Genomic DNA, 26302 nt, shown 5'->3' on the forward strand with positions numbered 1-26302 from the left:
ATGTACTCTATGTATGTACTGTATGTATTTACTGTATGTACTGTATGTATGTATGTATGCATATGTATGTCTGTCCCTCTTCCTACAGTCTGATTCATACTGTTTGCTTTCTCGCAGGATTGACGTAAGCTCTCTCGGCCCCTCCCTCACCCTCTCCCTCTGTCATCTCCTACTGTCTCTCTGTCTACGATTCAAAATATCTTCCTCTGACTTTGCTCTCACTCGATCTCTCTCTCTCTCCATCTCTCTCTCTTCCCCCCTCTCTCTCTCTCTCTCTCTCTTTTCCCCGCTCTCTCTCGCTCTCTCTCTATGCTAGGGTCTGATCCTGCACCAGCTGCAGCGTTACAGCCTGGCAGAGAAGATCCTTCGGGACGCGGTGCAGGTGAACTCCACGGCCCACGACGTGTGGAACAGCCTGGGGGAGGTGTTGCAGCCTCAGGGCCACACTGGCGCGGCTACAGAGTGTTTTCACACCACCCTGGAGCTAGAGGCCTCCAGCCCCATTCTGCCCTTCACCATCATACCACGACAACTCTGACCTGGGAGGGAGACGGACACATACGCACACACACATACATGTGCACGCATGCACACACCTACACATATACGTATAAACACACATATACACACTTTATATACACTAGCCAGACACTGACCTACCTGGGATATATGCCCCACAAACAGACACACGATACATTCCAGTGTCCCTTCTAGGATACCACTTAGAATGCATGCCCAATACATTGCGTCTTTCTGAGTAGTATGCTGGTGTGGACTTAAGAACACACACATACTGTACATATATCCATCAGCCACAGACAAATATAAATATATATACACTCCTCACCCACACCGACTGACCAAGCCGCTCTACCCCCCCAGGGTTAGGGTGCCAACAACCTTCCACCTACCTACCACCTCCTGCTTCAGGCCTCTCTGCTGTCAGAACCAGCACCACCACAACCCTATGATGCCTTGCACTCAGCTCTTTCACCCCATATGATCAGACAACCACCCCTCTCCTCTTGAACCCAGTCATATGCCTAGCTAGATGAGCTGGAGAGACGGAGGGACTGACCAATGGACACACACCCAACTGACAGAACAGAGCTCTCTATCTGGTCCAATCATGTACAATAACTGTTGTAGCCATGCCAACACCACTGTGCTGTCCCCGCCCCCTAGTCTCTGCTGTGACCACCGTATCGTATCCCACAATCCCTTGATGTTCCTGACTGTGACTCCTGCACTCCTGTCTTTATCATATCTACATGGTGGAAATCAGATCTACGCTCAAGGCTGCAGTACTATTTTTCCCATGATCCTAACAATGAAGTCAGCTGTAGTAACCCAAACATTTCTAGCCACTGCCAGGCAGTTACTGGCGACTTTGTCCACCGTGTATTGTGTTGCGAGAACAGAATTGAAAGGACGTCAGGGTAGAGAGAGAGAGTTGGCCGTACAGGTGGGTCACTCACTGGTCTGTCTCTCTTTTCTCGGGCTGTTGATTGATGGGAGAGGAGAGGGACAGAGCAGAGGTGTTTTTCAGACAGACAGAGTTGCAGAAGTTTGCATTGCAGATGACAGACAATGTTGTGCTGAGCAGTGGACAATGGCTGGCCACCGTGGTGCTTGCCATCACCAGACCCCCCACCCTGTCCTAGCTTTCAACTCCAATGTGTCCGTGCACATTTGTGTATACAGTTGAAGTCAGACATTTACATACACCTTAGCCAAATACATTTAAAGTCAGTTTTTCACATTTCCTGACATTTAATCCTAGTAAAAAGTCCCTGTCTTAGGTCAGTTAGGATCACCACCTTATTTTAAGAATGTGAAATGTCAGAATAATAGTAGAGAGAATGATTTATTTCAGCTTTTATTTCTTTCATCACATTCCGAGTGGGTCAGAAGTTTACATACACTCAATTAGTATTTGGTAGCATTGCCTTTAAATGTTTAACTTGGGTCAAACATTTAGGGTAGCCTTCCACAAGCTTCCCACAATAAGTTGGGTGAATTTTGGCCCATTCCTCCTGACAGAGCTGGTTTGTAGGCCTCCTTGCTCGCACACGCTTTTTCAGTTCTGCCCACAAATTTTCTATGGGATTGAGGTCAGGACTTTGTGATGGCCACTCCAATACCTTGTCTTTAAGCCATTTTGCCACAACTTTGGAAGTATGCTTGGGGTCATTGTCCATTTGGAAGACCCATTTGTGACCAAGCTTTAACTTCCTGACTGATGTCTTGAGATGTTGCTTCAATATATCCACATAATTTTCCTACCTCATGATGCCATCTATTTTGTGAAGTGCACCAGTCCCTCCTGCAGCAAAGCACCCCCACAACATGATGCTGCCACCGCCGTGCTTCACGGTTGGGATGGTGTTCTTCAGCTTGCAGCCTCCCCCTTTTTCCTCCAAACATAACGATGGTCACTATGGCCAAACAGTTCTATTTTTGTATCATCAGACATGAGGACATTTCTCCAAAAAGTACGATCTTTGTCCCCATGTGCAGTTGCAAACCGTAGTCGTGCTTTTTTATGGCGGTTTTGGAGCAGTGGCTTCTTCTTTTCTGAGCGGCCTTTCAGGATATGCCGATATAGAACTCGTTTTACTGTGGATATAGATACTTTTGTACCTGTTTCCTCCAGCATCTTCACAAGGTCCTTTGCTGTTGTTCTGGGATTGATTTGCAGTTTTCGCACCAAAGTACGTTCATCTCTAGGAGACAGAACACGTCTCCTTCCTGTGCGGTATGATGGCTATGTGGTCCCATGGTGTTTATACTTGCGTACTATTGTTTGTACAGATGAATGTGGTACATTCAGGCGTTTGGAAATTGCTCCCAAGGATGAACCACACTTGTGGAGGTCTACAATTTTTTTTTCTGAGGTCTTGGCTGATTTCTTTTGATTTTCCCATGATGTCAAGCAAAGAGGCACTGAGTTTGAAGGTAGGCCTTGAAATACATCCACAGGTACACCTCCAATTTACTCAAATGATGTCAATTAGCCTATCAGAAGCTTCTAAAGCCATGCCATCATTTTCTGGAATCTTCCAAGCTGTTTAAAGGCACAGTCAACTTAGTGTTATGAAAACTTCTGACCCACTGGAATTGTGATACAGTGAATTATAAGTGAAATAATCTGTAAACAATTGTTGTAAAAATGTATTGTGTCATGCACAAAGTAGATATCCTAAGACTTGCCAAAACTATTGTTGGTTAACAAGAAATTTGTGGAGTGGTGGAAAAACGAGTTTTAATGACTCCAACCTAGTGTATGTAAAATTCCGACTTCAACTGTATATGTGCTTGTTTGTATGTGAGTTTGTACATTTGTGTGCTTTGAAGGCTAGTGGTTATTTGCTCATGATGAAAACCGGTTAAAGAATGGCACTATCACTTGAAAGATGTATATTTTATGGTGAAACTATAGTTTACATGATATCCCACACTCTGAGTGTGGGAGGAGTTACTCACACGCTTGTCGTGAGGTTGTGTTCTCTTTCTTTTACTCTGCATCCCAAAATGCAACAGTGTAAAAACGGGTGATGCTGCTGTATGTTTGAAATGAGCTCCTCCTTGCTAAACATCATCAGATGTAGTTATTATTTCAGTCACTGTAACCTTAGATCAGTTAGTTAGGTCACAAACTCAATAACGCGAATGCCAAAAAGGTGATTCTGAAACACTTAATGTTTTGTCTATTTCTGTTTTCTTTCTGTCCAAGTCAAAGAAGATTAATATTGTTTTTTTGTTTTTCACATTATCTTTGATTACAAGTGCAAATTATTATTATTGTTTTTATTATTTCTGACTGATAATTATGAGATATTTATTATTTTAGATGTTTAAATGATATTTTACAGTGAATGACGTTACTGAGATGCAATATACATTTTCTTTGAGTAGGTTGTACTTGAAATAACAGTGGAGAGGATGTGACTGTTTCAGTTCAGATATAGGGTAATATATACATGGTTTTAGTCTGCTGTAGAACCTCTCTGAATGCAGGATCTACCTAGCAACTGCAATAGGAGCCTGCATGGCATGTCCCTTTGTGAATGGCCAGTATGCCACAGGCCTCTGGTTTAATATGGTCCAACCAACGGCAGCATTGAGACAGAGCCCGTCTGTCTGGGCCTATACTACACAACCCTGTATGAAACAACTGGACAAACTGTATAATGATGTCAATAAAAAGTGATTGGAATAAATACACTGTAATGTGATTAGGTATGTGTCAGAGACACAGGTATGTATCAGAATGCCTTGCCATTTGAAATACATCAGAGTGCACTACACCACTAGTTTCAATTGATACAGTGTTGGGCTGTGTTGTTGGAATAAGAAGACGAGGGGGATATAGTGGCAGCCTTTCTGTAATCTGTTCTCTACTAGAAAGATGAGAGCTGTCTGGAAAAGTCAGTCCAGAATGGGGATAGTGTTAGATGATGACTGCAGGGTGAGTTTCTTGTCTTCCCTCTCCTTTAATTTCCCCTTATCTTTTCTCTTCTATTTTTTCATCTCAAGAAGAGAAGCTTCATCGCCATTCATGAATATTGGATGAGTTCCGGGTCTCCCTGCCTTGTTGCTGGTGTGTGTCTGTGTGTGTGCACCTTTTTTCTAAGTTCTTAAAAAGAACAACAAACATTGATGAAGGCATTCCAGGAGTTCAAAACTCAAACATATTAAAAGGAGTGAGGGAGAAGAGGGGGAAACACCTCCAGAAAACAACAACAGAGGAGGAAAATAAATTAACTAGGGAGGGTTATAAAAAGAGAAGGGGTGACAGGAGAAAGGAGGAGAGGGAGGGAAGTGGATAATTTAATGCACAACAGTCCTGCCTTGAACGAAATTAGAGTTCCCCGCCATGCTCGACTCTACTCAGGATGAAGAGTGCTATACGGCGCGAGCCATGTGTTAAATCTCCAGGGGAATGACGGGGCTGTGTTCTGTAATTGAACATTTATAGAAGTGATTGAGCAGGTTATTAAAAACATTGAAAGAGGGCTGTGGTGACGGTGAGAACAGCAGCGTTATTACAGCGCCAAGGTCCCTGGGAGACCCACCGCCGGGCTGTTTGCTGAAATCTGAGACGGTGACACACACACACACACACACACACACGGAGAAGTGCAACACTCCTGTCAGCCCTGAATCACCTGTGACTTCAAAACCAGTCACCTCACAGCTCAACTCACACTGAAATAGAATCAGTTGTCTGGCTCAAAACAGCAGGAGCCTAAACCATACAGACAGGACATTTAGTACCATTCATCCCAGTTTAGCACCACTGAGTCTGTCCTCTCCTCACTGGCTGGTCTTGCTAGGTGAGAAGACACACCCATGTCCCTGTCTGTCTCATAGTTCCCTCATCAGCTATAGTCTGTCTGGTATGAGGAAGACTCACACGAGGAATTGTGGTTGAGCTGGACACTCCTGTTTTTTCATCTGTTCGTTTCTCTCCAAGGAAGGAAAGGAGGAACTTAGAGTAGTGACGTGGTGTGCCCAGTGGCTAGTGACCTTGGGTTTATGCTGAAGTAACAACCTAGAAACACAAGGAAGGAGAGAGAGTGACAGTGAGAGGGGAGAGGTTAGGAAAGAGAGACTGACAGAATGAGAGGCTCTGCTGCAGTGCCCACCTCTAATGCTCACCTCCTCCTACCCCCACAGGTCACTGCTGCTAGGGATGGTGAGTGACACGTCAACCTTACACTCCTCCTCCCCCCTGAACCCCACACCCGCAACACACACACACCCCTACTCTTCCCACCCTGCAGTCCAGTCCACATCACTTCTGCTTAGCTCATCTATTTCTGTCAGCAGCCACTGTCCGCCTCCCTCCCTGCCTGCCTGCCAATCTGCTGGACCAGCGCTAATGCGTAATGGCGGTCTCGTCCAGCCACACAGCCAATTACACACACTCACGCATGCACAACCTATGCACACACACACACACACACACACACACACACACACACACACACACACACACACACACACACACACACACACACACACACACACACACACACACACACACACACACACACACACACACACACACACACACACACACACACACACACACACACACATTCGTACTAACGCACTCAAACACATCACTCCCTCCATCGTCTGTCCCTGACCTGGGCACCTGCCAACTACCTCTATCTGAACTGCCTACCCACCAATCACAGCCCTTCCACGCTCTGCTGCATTACGTCTCAACCAATCATAGTGATTTCTTGTAGTCCTGGAATGTTTACTGGTGCACCACTGCTCAGTCTCGTGAGTTTGCCAGCCAATCACAGCGTTCCACACTGTGGCAGTGGCACGCGAAACAAAACCCTAGTCCAATCACATTGCTCCATGGCTATACTGTAGTGAACTGGGTTAACAGTGCACCGTGACAGGCTGCTCTACATACAAACCCGCTGGAATATGTTCATTACAGATACTTAGAAAGAGAGAAGTCTGTTCCAATTACACTGAATGGAGAAATCTGTCATGAAAGACTGAGGAAATCACATTGAAATATGTCACACACAGAGCCATAGTATATCCAGTCATAATTTACTGTATATCTCTATATATGTCTCTGAATACCCTCTCATCGTGATGTTTGTGGAATGTCAGAGCTACACATCATAGTGATTTATGGGTGTTTGTGTGCACCAGGGCCTTGAGATGGTGTGCTCTGTATGTGTACCATCTTGGGAATTCCCATCTGTATGTATGGAGCAACTCACCACCACCCTTCCTCCACATTGGTCCTCCTCTGTTTGCTTGTTGGTGATCTCAGAGGGCCAGGTCTGCATGGAGAGAGGGACTGGAGGGGTCTAGTATGTTTTGGCAGGGGTTGGTGCTGTGTTGGAGGTGCAAGGGGCACCCTGAGATACGGAGTGGGCAGCTCGGGGGACTTGTCAGCTGTCTCGTGATCACTCCATAGCAGTCTGTTTCTACTACCCCCTCAAAAACACACTAATGATTAGATCACAGCAACAACACATCCTGGCTGCTGAAAATAAACTAGATTTGATCACACAAAAGCTAAACCTGCCCTTGACACTGACAGTAGGCTGTCTTACATCAAGGGCTTTTATCTAGCGTACGAGAAGCTACTTTCTGTTTTATGGTGATGTTCTGTGTCAAGCTGTAATAAAGACATTGAGATCCTGTCTGTCGAAACAAGTGATGTCCTTGTGAAAGTCGTCAAAGTAATTGATTTGCTGTCTGTGTGTGTGTTTACCAACAGAGAGCGTTGCCTGCAGGCTTCACTAAATTAAACATGATCAATGTCCTGACACAATTATGGAATCAATCTTCAAGCTGCTAAAATATTCCTACAGAGGCCCCTCTCTTCTCCCTCTCTTTTCTCCCTCTCTCTCCTTGTTCTCTCTTCTCCCTTTCTCTTCTTGTTCTCTTTTCTCCCTCTCTCTCCTTGTTCTCTCTTCTCCCTTTCTCTTCTCCCTCTCTCTCCTTGTTCTCTCTTCTCCCTTTCTCTTCTTGTTCTCTCTTCTCCCTTTCTCTTCCTGTTCTCTCTTCTCCCTTTCTCTTCTTGTTCTCTCTTCTCCCTTTCTCTTATTGTTCTCTCTTCTTCCTCTCTCTTCTCCCTTTCTCTTCTTGTTCTCTCTTCTCCCTTTCTCTTCTTGTTCTCTCTTCTCCCTTTCTCTTCTTGTTCTCTCTTCTCCCTTTCTCTTCTTGTTCTCTCTTCTCCCTCTCTTCTTGTTCTGTCTTCTCCCTCTCTCTCCTTGTTCTCTCTTCTCCCTCTCTCTTGTTCTCTTCTCCCTCTCCTTGTTCTCTCTTCTCCCTTTCTCTTCTTGTTCTCTCTTCTCCCTCTCTCTCCTTGTTCTCTCTTCTCCCTTTCTCTTCTTGTTCTCTCTTCTCCCTTTCTCTCCTTGTTCTCTCTTCTCCCTTTCTCTTCTTGTTCGCTCTTCTCCCTCTCTCTCCTTGTTCTCTCTTCTCCCTTTCTCTTCTTGTTCTCTCTTCTCCCTTTCTCTTCTTGTTCTGTCTTCTCCCTCTCTCTCTCTTGTTCTCTCTTGTTCTCTTCTCCCTCTCCTTGTTCTCTCTTCTCCCTTTCTCTTCTTGTTCTCTCTTCTCCCTCTCTCTTCTTGTTCTGTCTTCTCCCTCTCTCTTCTTGTTCTGTCTTCTCCCTCTTCTCCCTTTCTCTTCTTGTTCTCTCTTCTCTGTCTTCTTCTCTCTTCTGTCTTCTCCCTCTCTCTCCTTGTTCTCTCTTCTCCCTCTCTCTTGTTCTCTTCTCCCTCTCCTTGTTCTCTCTTCTCCCTTTCTCTTCTTGTTCTCTCTTCTCCCTCTCTCTCCTTGTTCTCTCTTCTCCCTTTCTCTTCTTGTTCTCTCTTCTCCCTCTCTCTTCTTGTTCTCTCTTCTCCCTTTCTCTTCTTGTTCTCTCTTCTCCCTCTCTCTCCTTGTTCTCTCTTCTCCCTTTCTCTTCTTGTTCTCTCTTCTCCCTTTCTCTTCTTGTTCTGTCTTCTCCCTCTCTCTCTCTTGTTCTCTCTTGTTCTCTTCTCCCTCTCCTTGTTCTCTCTTCTCCCTTTCTCTTCTTGTTCTCTCTTCTCCCTCTCTCTTCTTGTTCTCTCTTCTCCCTCTCTCTTCTTGTTCTGTCTTCTCCCTCTCTCTTCTTGTTCTGTCTTCTCCCTCTTCTCCCTTTCTCTTCTTGTTCTCTCTTCTCCCTTTCTCTTCTTGTTCTCTCTTCTCCCTCTCTTCTTGTTCTGTCTTCTCCCTCTCTCTCCTTGTTCTCTCTTCTCCCTCTCTCTTGTTCTCTTCTCCCTCTCCTTGTTCTCTCTTCTCCCTTTCTCTTCTTGTTCTCTCTTCTCCCTCTCTCTCCTTGTTCTCTCTTCTCCCTTTCTCTTCTTGTTCTCTCTTCTCCCTCTCTCTTCTTGTTCTCTCTTCTCCCTTTCTCTCCTTGTTCTCTCTTCTCCCTTTCTCTTCTTGTTCTCTCTTCTCCCTCTCTCTCCTTGTTCTCTCTTCTCCCTTTCTCTTCTTGTTCTCTCTTCTCCCTTTCTCTTCTTGTTCTGTCTTCTCCCTCTCTCTCCTTGTTCTCTCTTCTCCCTCTCTCTTGTTCTCTTCTCCCTCTCCTTGTTCTCTCTTCTCCCTTTCTCTTCTTGTTCTCTCTTCTCCCTCTCTCTTCTTGTTCTCTCTTCTCCCTCTCTCTTCTTGTTCTGTCTTCTCCCTCTCTCTTCTTGTTCTGTCTTCTCCCTTTCTCTTCTTGTTCTGTCTTCTCCCTCTCTCTTCTTGTTCTGTCTTCTCCCTCTCTCTTCTTGTTCTGTCTTCTCCCTCTCCTTGTTCTCTCTTCATGTTCTCTCTTCTTGTTCTCTCTTCTCCCTCTCTCTTGTTGTTCTCTCTTCTCCCTCTCTCTTCTTGTTCTCCCTTCTCCCTCTTTTCTTTGGTTATAAAGCTCCCTACAGTATGTACTTTAATTGAATGACAATCAAAGGGGCATCGTCTTGGCCTTGTAATATGAACCGTCTTCACAAAATGGTTCAACAGGGAAATGGCCTTGTACAGTTTATCTTCCTGAGGGGCAGATGGTGTGTGTGTGTGTGTGAGAGAGAGCTCAGCCATAGCAGTGCTAGTACTGTGTGTCACTGATCGCCTACTGCTCAGATCCCATAACTGTGTTGAAAGGGAATTTCTGATCAATATGTTCTCTCCTGTGAACCCCATACTGCCTTTGAGTAAATGTCTCAACGGCCAGAACGGTGTGTGCGTGTGTGAGTATGTGGATGTGTACGATGTGCATAATCTCTGCTTGGGACCACTGTAGTGTAGCACTACTGTACTGATGCCTCAACGTTTCACTACTGCCATCAAGACAGGTATTACAATTTCACTATCCTAGTTAGATATATGGATAAAACCAATATGAAATATAAACAAACAAGCATTTAGACAATTGCATGTAGATTGAAATATAAAAGTACACACTTAGCAATCAAAGTATAGACTTCTACAGAGAAAATGTGTTTTATGATTTGTGGCCTGTGAAATGGTGGAGAGAGGAGCTAGCTAACAACAGATGGACAGTTTGTGGGTTTTGGGAGAATAAAAGCCAGGCTCTAATATAATCTCCGTGTGAAGCCAGAGGTGAACTAAGAATAGAGCTGAGACAAGTATTAATAGACCTTTTCTATCTGGGCTTCTCAGAGCAGCTAGCTGCAAAACCAGGAGTATCCATGAGAGACCCCTCTCTCTCTCTCTATATATATATATATATATATATATACACTGCTCAAAAAAATAAAGGGAACACTTAAACAACACAATGTAACTCCAAGTCAATCACACTTCTATGAAATCAAACTGCCCACTTAGGAAGCAACACTGATTGACAATAAATTTCACATGCTGTTGTGCAAATGGAATAGACAAAAGGTGGAAATTATAGGCAATTAGCAAGACACCCCCAAAAAAGGAGTGATTCTGCAGGTGGTGACCACAGACCACTTCTCAGTTCCTATGCTTCCTGGCTGATGTTTTGGTCACTTTTGAATGCTGGCGGTGCTTTCACTCTAGTGGTAGCATGAGACGGAGTCTACAACCTACACAAGTGGCTCAGGTAGTGCAGTTCATCCAGGATGGCACATCAATGCGAGCTGTGGCAAAAAGGTTTGCTGTGTCTGTCAGCGTAGTGTCCAGAGCATGGAGGCGCTACCAGGAGACAGGCCAGTACATCAGGAGACGTGGAGGAAGCCGTAGGAGGGCAACAACCCAGCAGCAGGACCGCTACCTCCGCCTTTGTGCAAGGAGGTGCACTGCCAGAGCCCTGCAAAATGACCTCCAGCAGGCCACAAATGTGCATGTGTCAGCATATGGTCTCACAAGGGGTCTGAGGATCTCATCTCGGTACCTAATGGCAGTCAGGCTACCTCTGGCGAGCACATGGAGGGCTGTGCGGCCCCACAAAGAAATGCCACCCCACACCATGACTGACCCACCGCCAAACCGGTCATGCTGGAGGATGTTGCAGGCAGCAGAACGTTCTCCACGGCGTCTCCAGACTCTGTCACGTCTGTCACATGTGCTCATGTGCTCAGTGTGAACCTGCTTTCATCTGTGAAGAGCACAGGGCGCCAGTGGCGAATTTGCCAATCTTGGTGTTCTCTGGCAAATGCCAAACGTCCTGCACGGTGCTGGGCTGTAAGCACAACCCCCACCTGTGGACGTCGGGCCCTCATACCACCCTCATGGAGTCTGTTTCTGACCGTTTGAGCAGACACATGCACATTTGTGGCCTGCTGGAGGTCATTTTGCAGGGCTCTGGCAGTGCACCTCCTTGCACAAAGGCGGAGGTAGCGGTCCTGCTGCTGGGTTGTTGCCCTCCTACGGCCTCCTCCACGTCTCCTGATGTACTGGCCTGTCTCCTGGTAGCGCCTCCATGCTCTGGACACTACGCTGACAGACACAGCAAACCTTTTTGCCACAGCTCGCATTGATGTGCCATACTGGATGAACTGCACTACCTGAGCCACTTGTGTGGGTTGTAGACTCCGTCTCATGCTACCACTAGAGTGAGAGCACCGCCAGCATTCAAAAGTGACCAAAACATCAGCCAGGAAGCATAGGAACTGAGAAGTTGTCTGTGGTCACCACCTGCAGAATCACTCCTTTTTTGGGGGTGTCTTGCTAATTGCCTATAATTTCCACCTTTTGTCTATTCCATTTGCACAACAGCATGTGAAATTTATTGTCAATCAGTGTTGCTTCCTAAGTGGACAGTTTGATTTCACAGAAATGTGATTGACTTGGAGTTACATTGTGTTGTTTAAGTGTTCCCTTTATTTTTTTGAGCAGTGTATATACACAGTATATCACAATTTGGACATTTTCACTTAGGGGTGTACTCACTTTTGTTGCCAGCGGTTTAGACATTAATGGCTGTGTGTTGAGTTATTTTGAGGGGACAGCAAATTTACATTGTTATACAAGCTGTACACTCACTACTTTACATTGTAGCAAAGTGTCATTTCTTCAGTGTTGTCACATGAAAAGATATACTCAAATATTTACAAAAATGTGAGGGGTGTACTCACTTTTGTGATATACTGTATATACACTCTTTTGTTCTCTATCCTTCTCTTTCTTTTCTTTCTCTCTCACTCTCTCCCATTTTCTCTCCCACTCTCTCTCTGTCTCTCTCACCTCCCTTAAGTGCTGCTTCTGAGATATTTGACAAAGTGGTTGCCTAGCAACATCACCCCCGGATGGACAACTATACTTTTCTCAGAATGAAAGTTCAATGAAAACCAGGTTAATTATTAGGCCAACTTAATTACCAGTAAATTACAGTTATCTAGTTTGGAAAATGTCGGCAGCCTCTTCTTCAAAAGAGTTGGCAGGCTCTTCTTTTAGGTGATAATAGATATTGTGCCCTGTTGACCACAGAGCAGTGTTTGTGTGTGCTAGTTGCTGATGTGTGTTGCCCCTTGTTTAGATTACTGCATCTTATGAGCAGCAGAAGGTGAACACTGCAGGCATACTGTTTGTGCTTTTGTGTGCTTGTGTGTACGCATATGGGCTAGTTGATCTGGACAGTTCTTAGAAGTTATAAACAGCTCTCTAAGGTATTCAATGACTAACATGACAAGAGGAACTGATAATGCAGTACCTAATGTGTGTTCTACTATTACAACTTTCAAGAGTAAGTTTAAAGCCGAACTGAGTTCCTTTTTTTTTTTGGAGGGCGATCCCCTGCCTACCACTTAGTTTACGTGTGTGTGTGTGAGAGAGAGAGAGAGAGAGAGAGAGAGAGAGAGAGAGAGAGAGAGAGAGAGAGAGAGAGAGAGAGAGAGAGAGAGAGAGAGAGAGAGAGAGAGAGAGAGAGAGAGAGAGAGAGAGAGAGAGAGAGAGAGAGAGAGAGAGAGAGAGAGAGAGAGAGAGAGAGAGAGAGACTACAGCAGCACCTAGATCTTCTGCACAGATTCTGTCAGACCTGGGCCCTGACAGTAAATCTCAGTAAGACCAAAATAATGGTGTTCCAAAAAAGGTCCAGTCACCAGGACCACAAATTCCATCTAGACACCGTTGCCCTAGAGCACACAAAAAACGATACATACCTCGGCCTAAACATCAGCACCACAGGTAACTTCCACAAAGCTGTGAACGATCTGAGAGACAAGGCAAGAAGGGCCTTCTATGCCATCAAAAGGAACATAAATTTCAACATACCAATTAGGATCTGGCTAAAAATACTTGAATCAGTTATAGAGCCCATTGCCCTTTATGGTTGTGAGGTCTGGGGTCCGCTCACCAACCAAGATTTCACAAAATGGGACAAACACCAAATTGAGACTCTGCATGCAGAATTCTGCAAAAATATCCTCCGTGTACAACGTAGAACACCAAATAATGGATGCAGAGCAGAATTAGGCCGATACCCACTAATTATCAAAATCCAGAAAAGAGCCGTTAAATTCTACAACCACCTAAAAGGAAGCGATTCCCAAACCTTCCATAACAAAGCCATCACCTACAGAGAGATGAACCTGGAGAAGAGTCCCCTAAGCAAGCTGGTCCTAGGGCTCTGTTCACAAACACAAACACACCCCACAGAGCCCCAGGACAACAGCACAATTAGACCCAACCAAATCATGAGAAAACAAAAAGATAATTACTTGACACATTGGAAAGAATTAACAAAAAAACAGAGCAAACTAGAATGCTATTTGGCCCTAAACAGAGAGTACACAGTGGCAGAATACCTGACCACTGTGACTGACCCAAACTTAAGGAAAGCTTTGACTATGTACAGACTCAGTGAGCATAGCCTTGCTATTGAGAAAGGCCGCCGTAGGCAGACATGGCTCTCAAGAGAAGACAGGCTATGTGCACACTGCCCACAAAATGAGGTGGAAACTGAGCTGCACTTCCTAACCTCCTGCCCAATGTATGACCATATTAGAGAGACATATTTCCCTCAGATTACACAGATCCACAAAGAATTTGAAAACAAATCCAATTTTGATAAACTCCCATATCTACTGGGAGAAATTCCACAGTGTGCCATCACAGCAGCAAGATTTGTGACCTGTTGCCACAAGAAAAGGGCAACCAGTGAAGAACAAACACCATTGTAAATACAACCCATATTTATGCTTATTTATTTTAACTTGTGTGCTTTAACCATTTGTACTGTCACGTTCCTGACCTGTTTTCTGTTGTTTTGTATGTGTGTGATGGTCAGGGCGTGAGTTTTGGGTGGGCATTCTATGTTGTGTGTTTCTATGTTGGTTTAGGGTTGCCTGGTATGGCTCTTAATTAGAGGCAGGTGTTTTGCGTTCCTCTAATTAAGAGTCATATTTAGGTAGGTTGTTTCACTGTGTTCGTTGTGGGTGGTTGTTACCTGTCTCCTGTGTTTGTGTCTGCGCACCACACGGGATTGTTTCGGTTGTATTTCGTTTTGATGTAGTCTGTTTCCTGCTCGTGTGTTCTTCGTGTCGTTATGTAAGTTCCATGTTCAGGTTTCGTCTACGTTGTCCGTTTGTTATTTTGTAATCATTTCAAGTATAGTTCGTTTTTGTTCTTGTTTAAATAAATTCATTATGTCCACATACCTCGCTGCGTATTGGTCCACCGATCCTTCTCTCCTCTCCTCGTCCGAGGAAGAGGAGGACGACACCCGTTACAGAATCACCCACCAACCTAGGACCAAGCGGCGGGGGAGAGCTCAACAGAGCAACCAGGACTCGTGGACTTGGGACGAAGTATTGGAGGGAAAAGGACACTGGGCGCACATTGGGGAATATCGCCGCGCTCGTGAGGAGATGGAGGCAGCGAGAGCCCAACAGCGGTGGTATGAGGAGGCAGCAAGGAGACGTGGCTGGAAGCCTGAAAAGCCCGTGAGTACTACCCAAAAATTTCTTGGGGGAGGCTAAGAGGTAGTGGGCCAAGGGCAGGTAGGAGACCTGCGCCCACTTCCCAGGCTAACCGTGGAGAGCGGAAGTACGGGCAGACACCGTGTTACGCAGTAGAGCGCACGGTGTCTCCTGTACGTGTGCATAGCCCGGTGCGGGTTATTCCACCTCCCCGCACTGGTAGGGCTAGATTGGGCATTGAGCCAGGTGTCATGAGGCCGGCTCAACGCGTCTGGTCTCCAGTGCGTCTCCTCGGGCCGGCATACATGGCACCTGCCTTACGCATGGTTTCCCCGGTTCGCCTACATAGCCCGGTGCGGGTTATTCCACCTCCCCGCACTGGTCGGGCGACCGGGAGCATTCAACCAGGTAAGGTTGGGCAGGCTCAATGCTCAAGAGAGCCAGTACGCCTGCACGGTCCGGTATTTCCGGTGCCACCTCCCCGCCCCAGCCTAGTACCAACAGTGCCTACACCACGCACCAGGCTTCCAGTGCGTTTTCAGAGCCCTGTTCCTCCTCCACGCACTCTGCCTATGGTGCGTGTCTCCAGCCCAGTGCCTCCAGTTCCGGCACCACGCACTAAGCCACCTGTGCGTCTCCAGAGCCCTGTACACACTGTTTCTTCTCCCCGTACTAATCCTGATGTGCGTGCCCTCAGCCCGGTGCCACCAGTTCCGGTACCACGCACCAGGCCTAGAGTGCGCCACGAGAGTCCAGTGTGCCCTGTTGTTGTTCCCCGCACTAGCCTGAAGGTGCGTGTCCTTAGCCCGGTACCTCCAGTTCCGGTACCACGCACCAGGCCTATAGTGCGTCTCATCCGGCCAGAGTCTGCCGTCTGCCCAGCGGCGCCTGAACTGCCCGTCTGCCCAGCGGCGCCTGAACTGCCCGTCTGCCCAGCGGCGCCTGAACTGCCCGTCTGCCCAGCGGCGCCTGAACTGCCCGTCTGCCATACGCCGTCTGAACTGTCCGTCTGCCATGAGCCTGCAAAGCCGCCCGTCTGCCATGAGCCTGCAAAGCCGCCCGTCTGCCATGAGCCTACAGAGCCATCCGCCAGACAGGAGCCGCTAGAGCCGTCCGCCAGACAGGAGCCGCTAGAGCCTTCCGCCAGACCGGATCAGCCAGAGCCTTCCGCCAGACCGGATCAGCCAGAGCCTTCCGCCAGACCGGATCAGCCAGAGCCTTCCGCCAGACCGGATCAGCCAGAGCCTTCCGCCAGACCGGATCAGCCAGAGCCTTCCGCCAGACCGGATCAGCCAGAGCCTTCCGCCAGACCGGATCAGCCAGAGCCTTCCGCCAGACCGGATCAGCCAGAGCCTTCCGCCAGACCGGATCAGCCAGAGCCTTCCGCCAGACCGGATCAGCCAGAGCCTTCAGCCAGCCATGACCGTCCAGAGCCGTCAGCGAGCCATGACCGTCCAGAGCCGTCAGCGAGCCATGACCGTCCAGAGCCGTCAGCGAGCCATGACCGTCCAGAGCCGTCAGCGAGCCATGACCGTCCAGAGCCGTCAGCGAGCCATGACCGTCCAGAGCCGTCAGCGAGCCATGACCGTCCAGAGCCGTCAGCGAGCCATGACCGTCCAGAGCCGTCAGCGAGCCATGACCGTCCAGAGCCGTCAGCGAGCCATGACCGTCCAGAGCCGTCAGCGAGCCATGACCGTCCAGAGCCTTCCGCCAGCCAAGAGCGTCCAGAGCCAGCCAGCCAGGATCCGCCAGTCATTCTGGTGTTGCCCCTCATTCTGGTGTTGCCCCTCATTCTGGTGTTGCCCCTCATTCTGGTGTTGCCCCTCATTCCGGTGTTGCCCCTCATTCCGGTGCTGCTCCTTATCCTGATGATGCCCCTTAATTTAGGTGGGGTTATTTGGAGGGTGGGCATTGTGAGGGGGATAAAAAAGTGGGGATGTATTATGGTGGGATGGGAACCACGCCCAGAGCCTGAGCCACCACCGTGGACAGATGCCCACCCAGACCCTCCCCTAGACTTTTGGTGGTGCGTCCGGAGTTCGCACCTTGAGGGGGGGGTTCTGTCACGTTCCTGACCTGTTTTCTGTTGTTTTGTATGTGTGTGATGGTCAGGGCGTGAGTTTTGGGTGGGCATTCTATGTTGTGTGTTTCTATGTTGGTTTAGGGTTGCCTGGTATGGCTCTTAATTAGAGGCAGGTGTTTTGCGTTCCTCTAATTAAGAGTCATATTTAGGTAGGTTGTTTCACTGTGTTCGTTGTGGGTGGTTGTTACCTGTCTCCTGTGTTTGTGTCTGCGCACCACACGGGATTGTTTCGGTTGTATTTCGTTTTGATGTAGTCTGTTTCCTGCTCGTGTGTTCTTCGTGTCGTTATGTAAGTTCCATGTTCAGGTTTCGTCTACGTTGTCCGTTTGTTATTTTGTAATCATTTCAAGTATAGTTCGTTTTTGTTCTTGTTTAAATAAATTCATTATGTCCACATACCTCGCTGCGTATTGGTCCACCGATCCTTCTCTCCTCTCCTCGTCCGAGGAAGAGGAGGACGACACCCGTTACATGTACATTGTTACAACACTGTATATATATAATATAACATTTGTAATGTCTTTATTGTTTTGAAACTTCTGTATGTGTAATGTTTACTGTTAATTTGTATTGTTTATTTCACTTTTGTATAATATCTACCTCACTTGCTTTGGCAATGTTAACACATGTTTCCCATGCCAATAAAGCCCCTTGAATTGAATTGAAAGAGAGAGAGAGAGAGAGAGAGAGAGAGAGAGAGAGAGAGAGAGAGAGAGAGAGAGAGAGAGAGAGAGAGAGAGAGAGAGAGAGAGAGAGAGAGAGAGAGAGAGAGAGAGAGAGAGAGAGAGAGAGAGAGAGAGAGAGAGAGAGAGAGACTACAGCAGCACCTAGATCTTCTGCACAGATTCTGTCAGACCTGGGCCCTGACAGTAAATCTCAGTAAGACCAAAATAATGGTGTTCCAAAAAAGGTCCAGTCACCAGGACCACAAATTCCATCTAGACACCGTTGCCCTAGAGCACACAAAAAACGATACATACCTCGGCCTAAACATCAGCACCACAGGTAACTTCCACAAAGCTGTGAACGATCTGAGAGACAAGGCAAGAAGGGCCTTCTATGCCATCAAAAGGAACATAAATTTCAACATACCAATTAGGATCTGGCTAAAAATACTTGAATCAGTTATAGAGCCCATTGCCCTTTATGGTTGTGAGGTCTGGGGTCCGCTCACCAACCAAGATTTCACAAAATGGGACAAACACCAAATTGAGACTCTGCATGCAGAATTCTGCAAAAATATCCTCCGTGTACAACGTAGAACACCAAATAATGGATGCAGAGCAGAATTAGGCCGATACCCACTAATTATCAAAATCCAGAAAAGAGCCGTTAAATTCTACAACCACCTAAAAGGAAGCGATTCCCAAACCTTCCATAACAAAGCCATCACCTACAGAGAGATGAACCTGGAGAAGAGTCCCCTAAGCAAGCTGGTCCTAGGGCTCTGTTCACAAACACAAACACACCCCACAGAGCCCCAGGACAACAGCACAATTAGACCCAACCAAATCATGAGAAAACAAAAAGATAATTACTTGACACATTGGAAAGAATTAACAAAAAAACAGAGCAAACTAGAATGCTATTTGGCCCTAAACAGAGAGTACACAGTGGCAGAATACCTGACCACTGTGACTGACCCAAACTTAAGGAAAGCTTTGACTATGTACAGACTCTGTCACGTTCCTGACCTGTTTTCTGTTGTTTTGTATGTGTGTGATGGTCAGGGCGTGAGTTTTGGGTGGGCATTCTATGTTGTGTGTTTCTATGTTGGTTTAGGGTTGCCTGGTATGGCTCTTAATTAGAGGCAGGTGTTTTGCGTTCCTCTAATTAAGAGTCATATTTAGGTAGGTTGTTTCACTGTGTTCGTTGTGGGTGGTTGTTACCTGTCTCCTGTGTTTGTGTCTGCGCACCACACGGGATTGTTTCGGTTGTATTTCGTTTTGATGTAGTCTGTTTCCTGCTCGTGTGTTCTTCGTGTCGTTATGTAAGTTCCATGTTCAGGTTTCGTCTACGTTGTCCGTTTGTTATTTTGTAATCATTTCAAGTATAGTTCGTTTTTGTTCTTGTTTAAATAAATTCATTATGTCCACATACCTCGCTGCGTATCGGTCCACCGATCCTTCTCTCCTCTCCTCGTCCGAGGAAGAGGAGGACGACACCCGTTACATGTACATTGTTACAACACTGTATATATATAATATAACATTTGTAATGTCTTTATTGTTTTGAAACATCTGTATGTGTAATGTTTACTGTTAATTTGTATTGTTTATTTCACTTTTGTATAATATCTACCTCACTTGCTTTGGCAATGTTAACACATGTTTCCCATGCCAATAAAGCCCCTTGAATTGAATTGAATTGAGAGACAGAGACAGAGACAGAGACAGAGACCATAGATCCCCCAGAGTTCATGGCCCCGGCTGCATCTGTCATCGGGGGATTACCACACTGTGTGTGACGGTGCTGACGTGACGTCTATTGACATGCCGGCCCCGCTGGCTGGTCCACCTGCCTCATCAGGGAGGCAGGATCAAGCTGGGGCCACAGCCGTCTGGGCTACACACGCCTGCCCTGACCTGGCCTGGGAGAGGGAGCCTGAGGGGGGAGTCTGTGCATGCATGTGTGCCAAAGCCCTGACCACCAAGCCCAGGTTTCATGTTTTCCCCTGAGGACAGGCCTGGGGGCCATGAGCTTTTCACACCAACCAACCCTGAATCCGCTTATATAGTCACATCCTTCCACCCTTCCACCTCTGGAGACTGATGACAGACATTGAGATGTACTGGATATATGTACTGTATGTTTGGTCTTTGAGCTTTTCCTGTAGCTTCACAGTCTTTTCCTGTGACTTCCCTGCTTTTTCATGTAGCTTCAGTCTTTTCCTGTAGCTTCAGTCTTTTCCTGTAGCTTCAGTCTTTTTCTGTATCTTCAATCTCTCTTCTTTCTGCAGTGCAAGCAAATTTGTGTCAGAAAGGCAATGAATTGTTCATTACATTTTCATATGGTCCATCAATTGGTATGCCTGTGCTTGTACACTTGTATATTGCGGTCAGATGTCAACAGACAAGTTTTATTATTGTAGAAGTGAGTTAAGGACACTGACACTCATGTATGTTACAAGATACAAGATACATTATTGCCATGCAACCAGTGTTGGTGGTGTGTGTTTACGGTACAGCATGGTAGCTCTGACGTGACTAATACACATATATACCCCAGCCTCACCTCATACAACAAATATTCACCCACATGAATTTAACGTGTACAGAGTTTAGTCACTAATTCATGCCAAGCCGCAAGAATAGCATCGCCACACAAATATCAACAATCCATAGAGTCCATAAAGTGTGGGATCCCTGGAGCAGTTATGGGGGATGGGGATACAGAGAGCTCACAGAGTGAAGGTCCCAGCCAGTGACCTTTGAGGCTTTCGACACAACCCTCTAGTCTCTTCTTAGTGTGACGGTCCATGTTCCCATACCAAACTGTAATGGATGATGTGAGAATGCTCTGTATGATGGCTGTGTAAAACTGAACCAGCAGCTGTTGTTTAACCCTGCACTTTTCAGTTGCCTTAAAAATTACAGTCACTGCTGGGCCTTCTTGATGATGTGGTTGGAGTTGATGACCCATTTCAATGAGTTGTAAGTACAGAGGAATTTGAAAGAATCTGTCAGGGTTATTGGTTGGCCAGTGATTATTACGGGGGCCATGGGGTTCTTTCTTGATCCTGTAGTCTACGGCTATCTGTGTGGTTTTTGGATGGACCCATCTGAGCCCTGTTTGATCCCACATCTGCTGGGTGTGGGACCACTCTCCAGGCATATGTGGGATTGTTTATGTGGTGCGACGCAAGCCCTTGTGCCTAACCCGGATGGACGCCGAGGGACAGGGGAGGGGATGAGCAGATGGAGGAGTAGGGGGAGGGAGGAGAGGGAGGAGGGCAGGGAGGGAGGGAGGAGAGGGAGGAAGAGAGGGCAGGGAGGGAGGGAGAAGAGGGAGGAGTAGGGGGAGGGAGGAGAGGGAGGAGGGCAGGGAGGGAGGGAGGAGAGGGAGGAAGAGAGGGCAGGGAGGGAGGGAGAAGAGGGAGGAGTAGGGGGAGGGAGGAGAGGGAGGAGGGCAGGGAGGGAGGGAGGAGAGGGAGGAAGAGAGGGCAGGGAGGGAGGGAGAAGAGGGAGGAGGAGAGGGCAGGGAGGGAGGGCGGCTAGGGAATCTTATCAAAGCAGACTAAGAGAGAAAGGAGAGAGAGCAGAAAAAAAGACAAACTAGAGTAGAGAGAACAAGGAAGAAAGCTGAGCAGATGGACCGAAACTCTGATGCTCCACTGCTCAATAGTATTCTGACGTTCCTTGGCTGCCCACATGGCTGGGCTGCTCATTCCAGGTACTATAGCTTCCGGAAGACATGATTCGTCGTGTAAGTTGTACCTAGCTAGTGTAGGGACATTGTAATACCGTTCTAGGGTTAGGGTTGAGCCGGATGTGGACATGAAGCTAACCCTAACCCTATCCCCAGAATGTCATTAGAATGTCCCTACCCGAGTTAGGTACAACTTACATGACATACCATGTCTCATGTCTTCCAGAAGCTGCAAACTAACCCTAACCATAGTTTCCCTCATCAGGTTGACCCATTTTGGTGTGGTCGTAGGGGGGTGGGAGGGCAGGGTAAAGGGGCGTGTTGAGGAGGGACAGGGCTATGTGCATGTGCAGGGGCGTGGCAGGCGGAGCAGGTGGTGTTAAATAAAGCTGTCAGCTGGTATTCCTGAAATCTGCCCTCTCTTTCTCCCTGATCTATGATCAGTTTGTCTACATGCAGTTAGTCGACCTCCTTCCCTCCCTCCCACCCACCATCATCATTCTCATGACATGAAGTCATGCAGTGTGGCAGTGATGTGCGTGCGTGTGTGTGTGCGTACGTTGGCTAACAAGAGGGGGAACCCGTGCTCAGGGGTCAGAGGTCAAAGAGTGTCAGAAACAACCAGACAGCTACAGTAGTGGACAGTTATGAGATAGGGAAATAGGAGGACCCTGTAACCTCTGTTTCCTCTGTCTCCCTTTAATTTCCCATGAGCCTCTTCAACCCTTCTTATTGTTAGAAATGAAATAATGAATCTGCTGCTCTCCACTGAGGATCACTAATGTAATGTACTCTGCAACCCCAGCAAACTCATGCCCCCTCTCAAGTTGGCACAGAGTAGCTAATTTGTTAATCAAATACATAATTCAGTATGAGCGAGACTGATGAACTAGAGAGTTTACGAGATAGAAAAGGAGAATGACTTTACCCATTTTGCCCCTAGCAGCTCGGCTCAGGCTAACTACATGCAATTTGTTAATCAGAGATGCAGTTGATGAACTTAAAAAGGAAGACTAAGTGTACCCTGTTTGTCCTAGTTTTCATGGTGTAAATAATGGATGATACAGTTAGGCCTGGTGTATGGCCCTAAGGAATGGGTTTCTGCATGTAAAGCTCAGAGGTTTTGTTCTACCACGTGTTGATAGCTTGCACTTATTTTGTGGTCAACATATGAACTGAAGTTGCTCAGTAAATGTGCTGTGTCTATAAAATAGCTTGCAGTTGTTTTAGCCACTTGTTCCACCTGAGCGAGTCTGACCACAAGTCAGAGAGCACTATGATGACACACAAAATGCGTTTGATGGATCCTTTTTGTCTTCTTCTAATGCATGTTAAGGGGAAAGTAATCCAAAAGTAACAGAAAGTAATCAGATTACGTTACTGAGTTTTGGTAATCCAAAAATTACATTACTGATGAAAAATGTGGACAGGTTACTAGTAACTGAAACGGATTACATTTCGAAAGTAACCTACCCAACCCTGTGTGGCAGCCAGGTCACTCGAGATCCAAGGCGCTAATCAACGATCCAGGTCCCCAGGACGTCGGGAAATGCATTCAAGGGGCAATGTTGAGCGCTATTACCTGTCAAGTAGGCCCTGTCGGCTTGCTAGGGTGTTGTGGATGGGCGTAAACCGCGAGCTCCAGCTCCGAGGGTTGTGTGTTCAATTCCTGTGCTAGGCACTTGTTTATATTTTGGGTGGTTTTAACCCTATCCCGAACCATAACCCTTACCTTAACTGTCGAAATTTGACATTTATCCCCCCGCCCCCGGACAAACGTTGAATACTGAAGTCAAACCGTGAGATCTTGTTGACTGTGCACTGCTGCTCACACACACACACACACCTCTTCCCTTACTGCCCCCACTGCACTGTGCACCTCTACCCTACATGTAAAATATTGATGTCTCTCCACCAGGCTTAATTTAACCCTGGGAGGGAGGTGGGCTGTCACTCATCCAACAGGCCCCGCCTCCTTCCACTGGAATCTAAGCAGCAGCCTTTCTTGGACTGACTGACTCTCTTTACACGTAACTCCAAGAAATGGACAGGTTACTGGCCAGCTGAATTATATAGTACCTCTAAATACTCTGTCTCTGTTGGTTCTAATTACTTGGCTGTCGCTGTGTGTTTGTGCACCACACAACAACCATTGTTTTCCACTTCCCAGCTTGGCCATATAGTGGGAACCAAGTGGATGGCTCTCTGCCACACAAGATTTATCCTTGTTTCTATGAATAATCCAGCAGGGAGGGTTTGTCCCAACATGAAAGAGTCGGTTAGGATGTTCCTTAAGCAATCTAAACTCTGCCTGACTCCTATAGGTTATAGAGTCAGACTCCTTGAGAAAGTATTATAAAAGGGAGGGGGGGAGCAGCCCAATCTGATGAGTAAAGTATTTTGCAAAACTTTTTAACTGGAATAAATGCTGCATTTATTAAGAATGACCAACACAATTCTAGTGAAAATTGAATATTGTAGCCTACCACTACTATATCCAACCCAAGTCCATGTGTTGCCACTATGTATCCCAGTGGTTTGCAAACTTTTTGACCCCGGACCCCTAAAAAGGAGTGGTACAAAACTTGAGACCCCCGCGCACTCACATGCACGTGTGCAAACGCGAACATGCACGCAGCCATAAATGGTAATGCATTTACAAAATAAACTGCGTTTTACACCTGGATTTGGAGCTGAAAGTCATTCATGTTAGCAGCCAATATCAACTAGCGATTTATCATGTCACTTCTCTGGAGTCCAGAAGAAGCTCAATCATATGGCCTACTTGTAGCAGAGGTCGCAGGATCGGAGGGAAGGATGTTCTGTCTGCACCTCACCATCATTTGGGGGGGGCAGCGTGCCTTCATAGATGCTCGTTGCCAGCGGTGTAGCCCTGTTCTCTCATACAAACATAATACATTCACCAGAATATGTTACATCTTCATCCCATAATATTGAAGTCAGTGCGATGTTACAGCTGCTTATATTTTTTGAAATATATCCAGTAGGCACACAAACTAGGCCTATCTGAAATGATGACAAGGATCAATCAAATCACCAGGTGGCCTATTGTTATAGCTAAGATGAGTCAGTAGTAGAATGCTAAACTGTATATGGATGATAAACGTAGCCCTACTCTGTTTTTACCAGGCAAAATTTAAGGAGATCAAACAAGTTGTTTCTGGTCACTAATCTGGATTTGCGCGCCCGCCTTTTCGCGCCAACGCTGATGACTGGTCATTGGTCAACCATCAAGACGCACAACTTCTGGCCCTGAAGCATAAATGAGAATTTAACGACGACTTGCAGGCAGCGGGTTCAGAACAATCACAACCAATGGGGGGTGAATCTACCAGCAAAAAGGGCACTTTGGGGACTGGAAGGGCAAAGGAATAGCGGCCATTTTATGGCTCCTGACCACTTCTGCAATTTGTCAGTTTTTTTGCTCTGATTTTAACTTTTTTTTGTACATTATGTTTCCGACATCATTTCCTATGACCGCAAGGAGCTTCTGGGCATCATAACAGCGATCACTAAGCTTGATTTGGATGAAGATTTCTAGTTCAATGAGTCGGCGCACAGGGCATACTGCTCACCCCAGACCAGGTCCTATCCCCGACTCTTGGAAGAGAAAGAGATAGCACTATAGAGTCCGAGGTGCGTGTACCCTGATTAAACTACAGTGGCGAGTAAATAAACTGCCTCTACCCTCTGTTCTATTGGTGAATGAACAATCACTGGAGAACAAACAGGACTAGCTCCATTCGAGATCTTATCAACGGGACCTGAAGAACTGTTATGTACTATGTTTCTCAGAAACTTGTCTGAATAAGGACATGGATAATATTATAGCTTGTTTTTCTATGTGACTGCAGGACAGAACAGGCAGCTTCGGGTAAGCTCCTGGGGGGTGGTGTGTGTCTCTTTAATAACAACAGCTGGTGCGCAGACTCTAATATTAAGGAAGTCTCTAAATTCTGCTCGCCTGAGATAGAATACCTCATGATAAGCTGTAGACCATACTATTTACTAACAGTTTTCATCTATATTTTTCGTAGCTGTCTATTTACCACCACAAACCGATGCTGGCACAAAGACTGCACTCAACGAGCTGTACAGGGCCATAAGCAAACAGGAAAATGCTCATCCAGAGGCAGCGCTCCTAGTGGCCGGTGACTTAAATGCAGGAAAACTGAAGTCCGTTTTACCTAATTTCTACCAGCATGTCACCAGTGCAACTAGAGGGGAAAAAAACTCTAGATCACTTTTACTCCTCAAACAGAGTCACAAAGGCTAGAGCTGCCACTTTCAAGGAGGACACTAACCCAGACGCTTATAAGAAATCCCGCTATACCCTCCGACAAACCATCAAACAGGCAAAGCGTCAATACATGACTAAGATCGAATCTCACTACACCGGCTCTGAGACTCGTCAGATGTGGCAGGGCTTGCAAACTATAACTACAAAGGGAAACCCAGCCACGAGCTGCCCAATGACTCGAGCCTACCAGACGAGCTAAATGCCTTCTATGCTCGTTTCGAGTCAAGCAACACGGAACAATGCGTAAGAGCACCAGCTGTCCTGGATGACTGTGTAATCACGCTCTCCATAGCCGATGTGAGTAAGACCTTTAAACAGGTTAACATTCCCAAGGCCGCAGGGCCAGACGGATTACTAGGACGTGTACTCAGAGCATGCGCTAACCAGCTGGCAAGTGTCTTCAATGATATTTTCAACCTCTCCCTGACCCAGTCTGTAATATCTACATGTTTCAAGCAGACCAGCAAAGTCTCTGTGCCCAAGAACGCCATAGTAACATGTCTAAATGACTATCGCCCCGTAGCACTCACATCTGTAGCCATGAAATGCTTTGAAAGGCTGGTCACATCAACACCATCATCCCAGACCCACTCCAATTCGCAAACTGACCGAACAGATCCACAGACGATGCGATCTCTATTGCACTCCACACTGCCCATTTGCACTTGAACAAAAGGAACACCCATGTGA

At 46.7% G+C, this 26302-nt stretch overlaps 1 protein-coding gene across 1 annotated transcript in view; it reads left to right on the forward strand.

The window, feature by feature from the left end:
- LOC139563761 (tetratricopeptide repeat protein 7B-like) overlaps positions 1–4217 on the forward strand; it is a 128500-nt gene extending 124283 nt beyond the window's left edge. The window contains 1 exon segment of the mRNA XM_071382679.1: positions 317–4217. Coding sequence (XP_071238780.1) covers positions 317–538 — 222 coding nt within the window. The 3' untranslated portion in view covers positions 539–4217.
- The last annotated feature ends 22085 nt before the right edge of the window (positions 4218–26302 follow it).

This window comes from Salvelinus alpinus, chromosome 34 (genome assembly GCF_045679555.1).
Source record: "Salvelinus alpinus chromosome 34, SLU_Salpinus.1, whole genome shotgun sequence".
Lineage (NCBI taxonomy): Eukaryota > Metazoa > Chordata > Actinopteri > Salmoniformes > Salmonidae > Salvelinus > Salvelinus alpinus.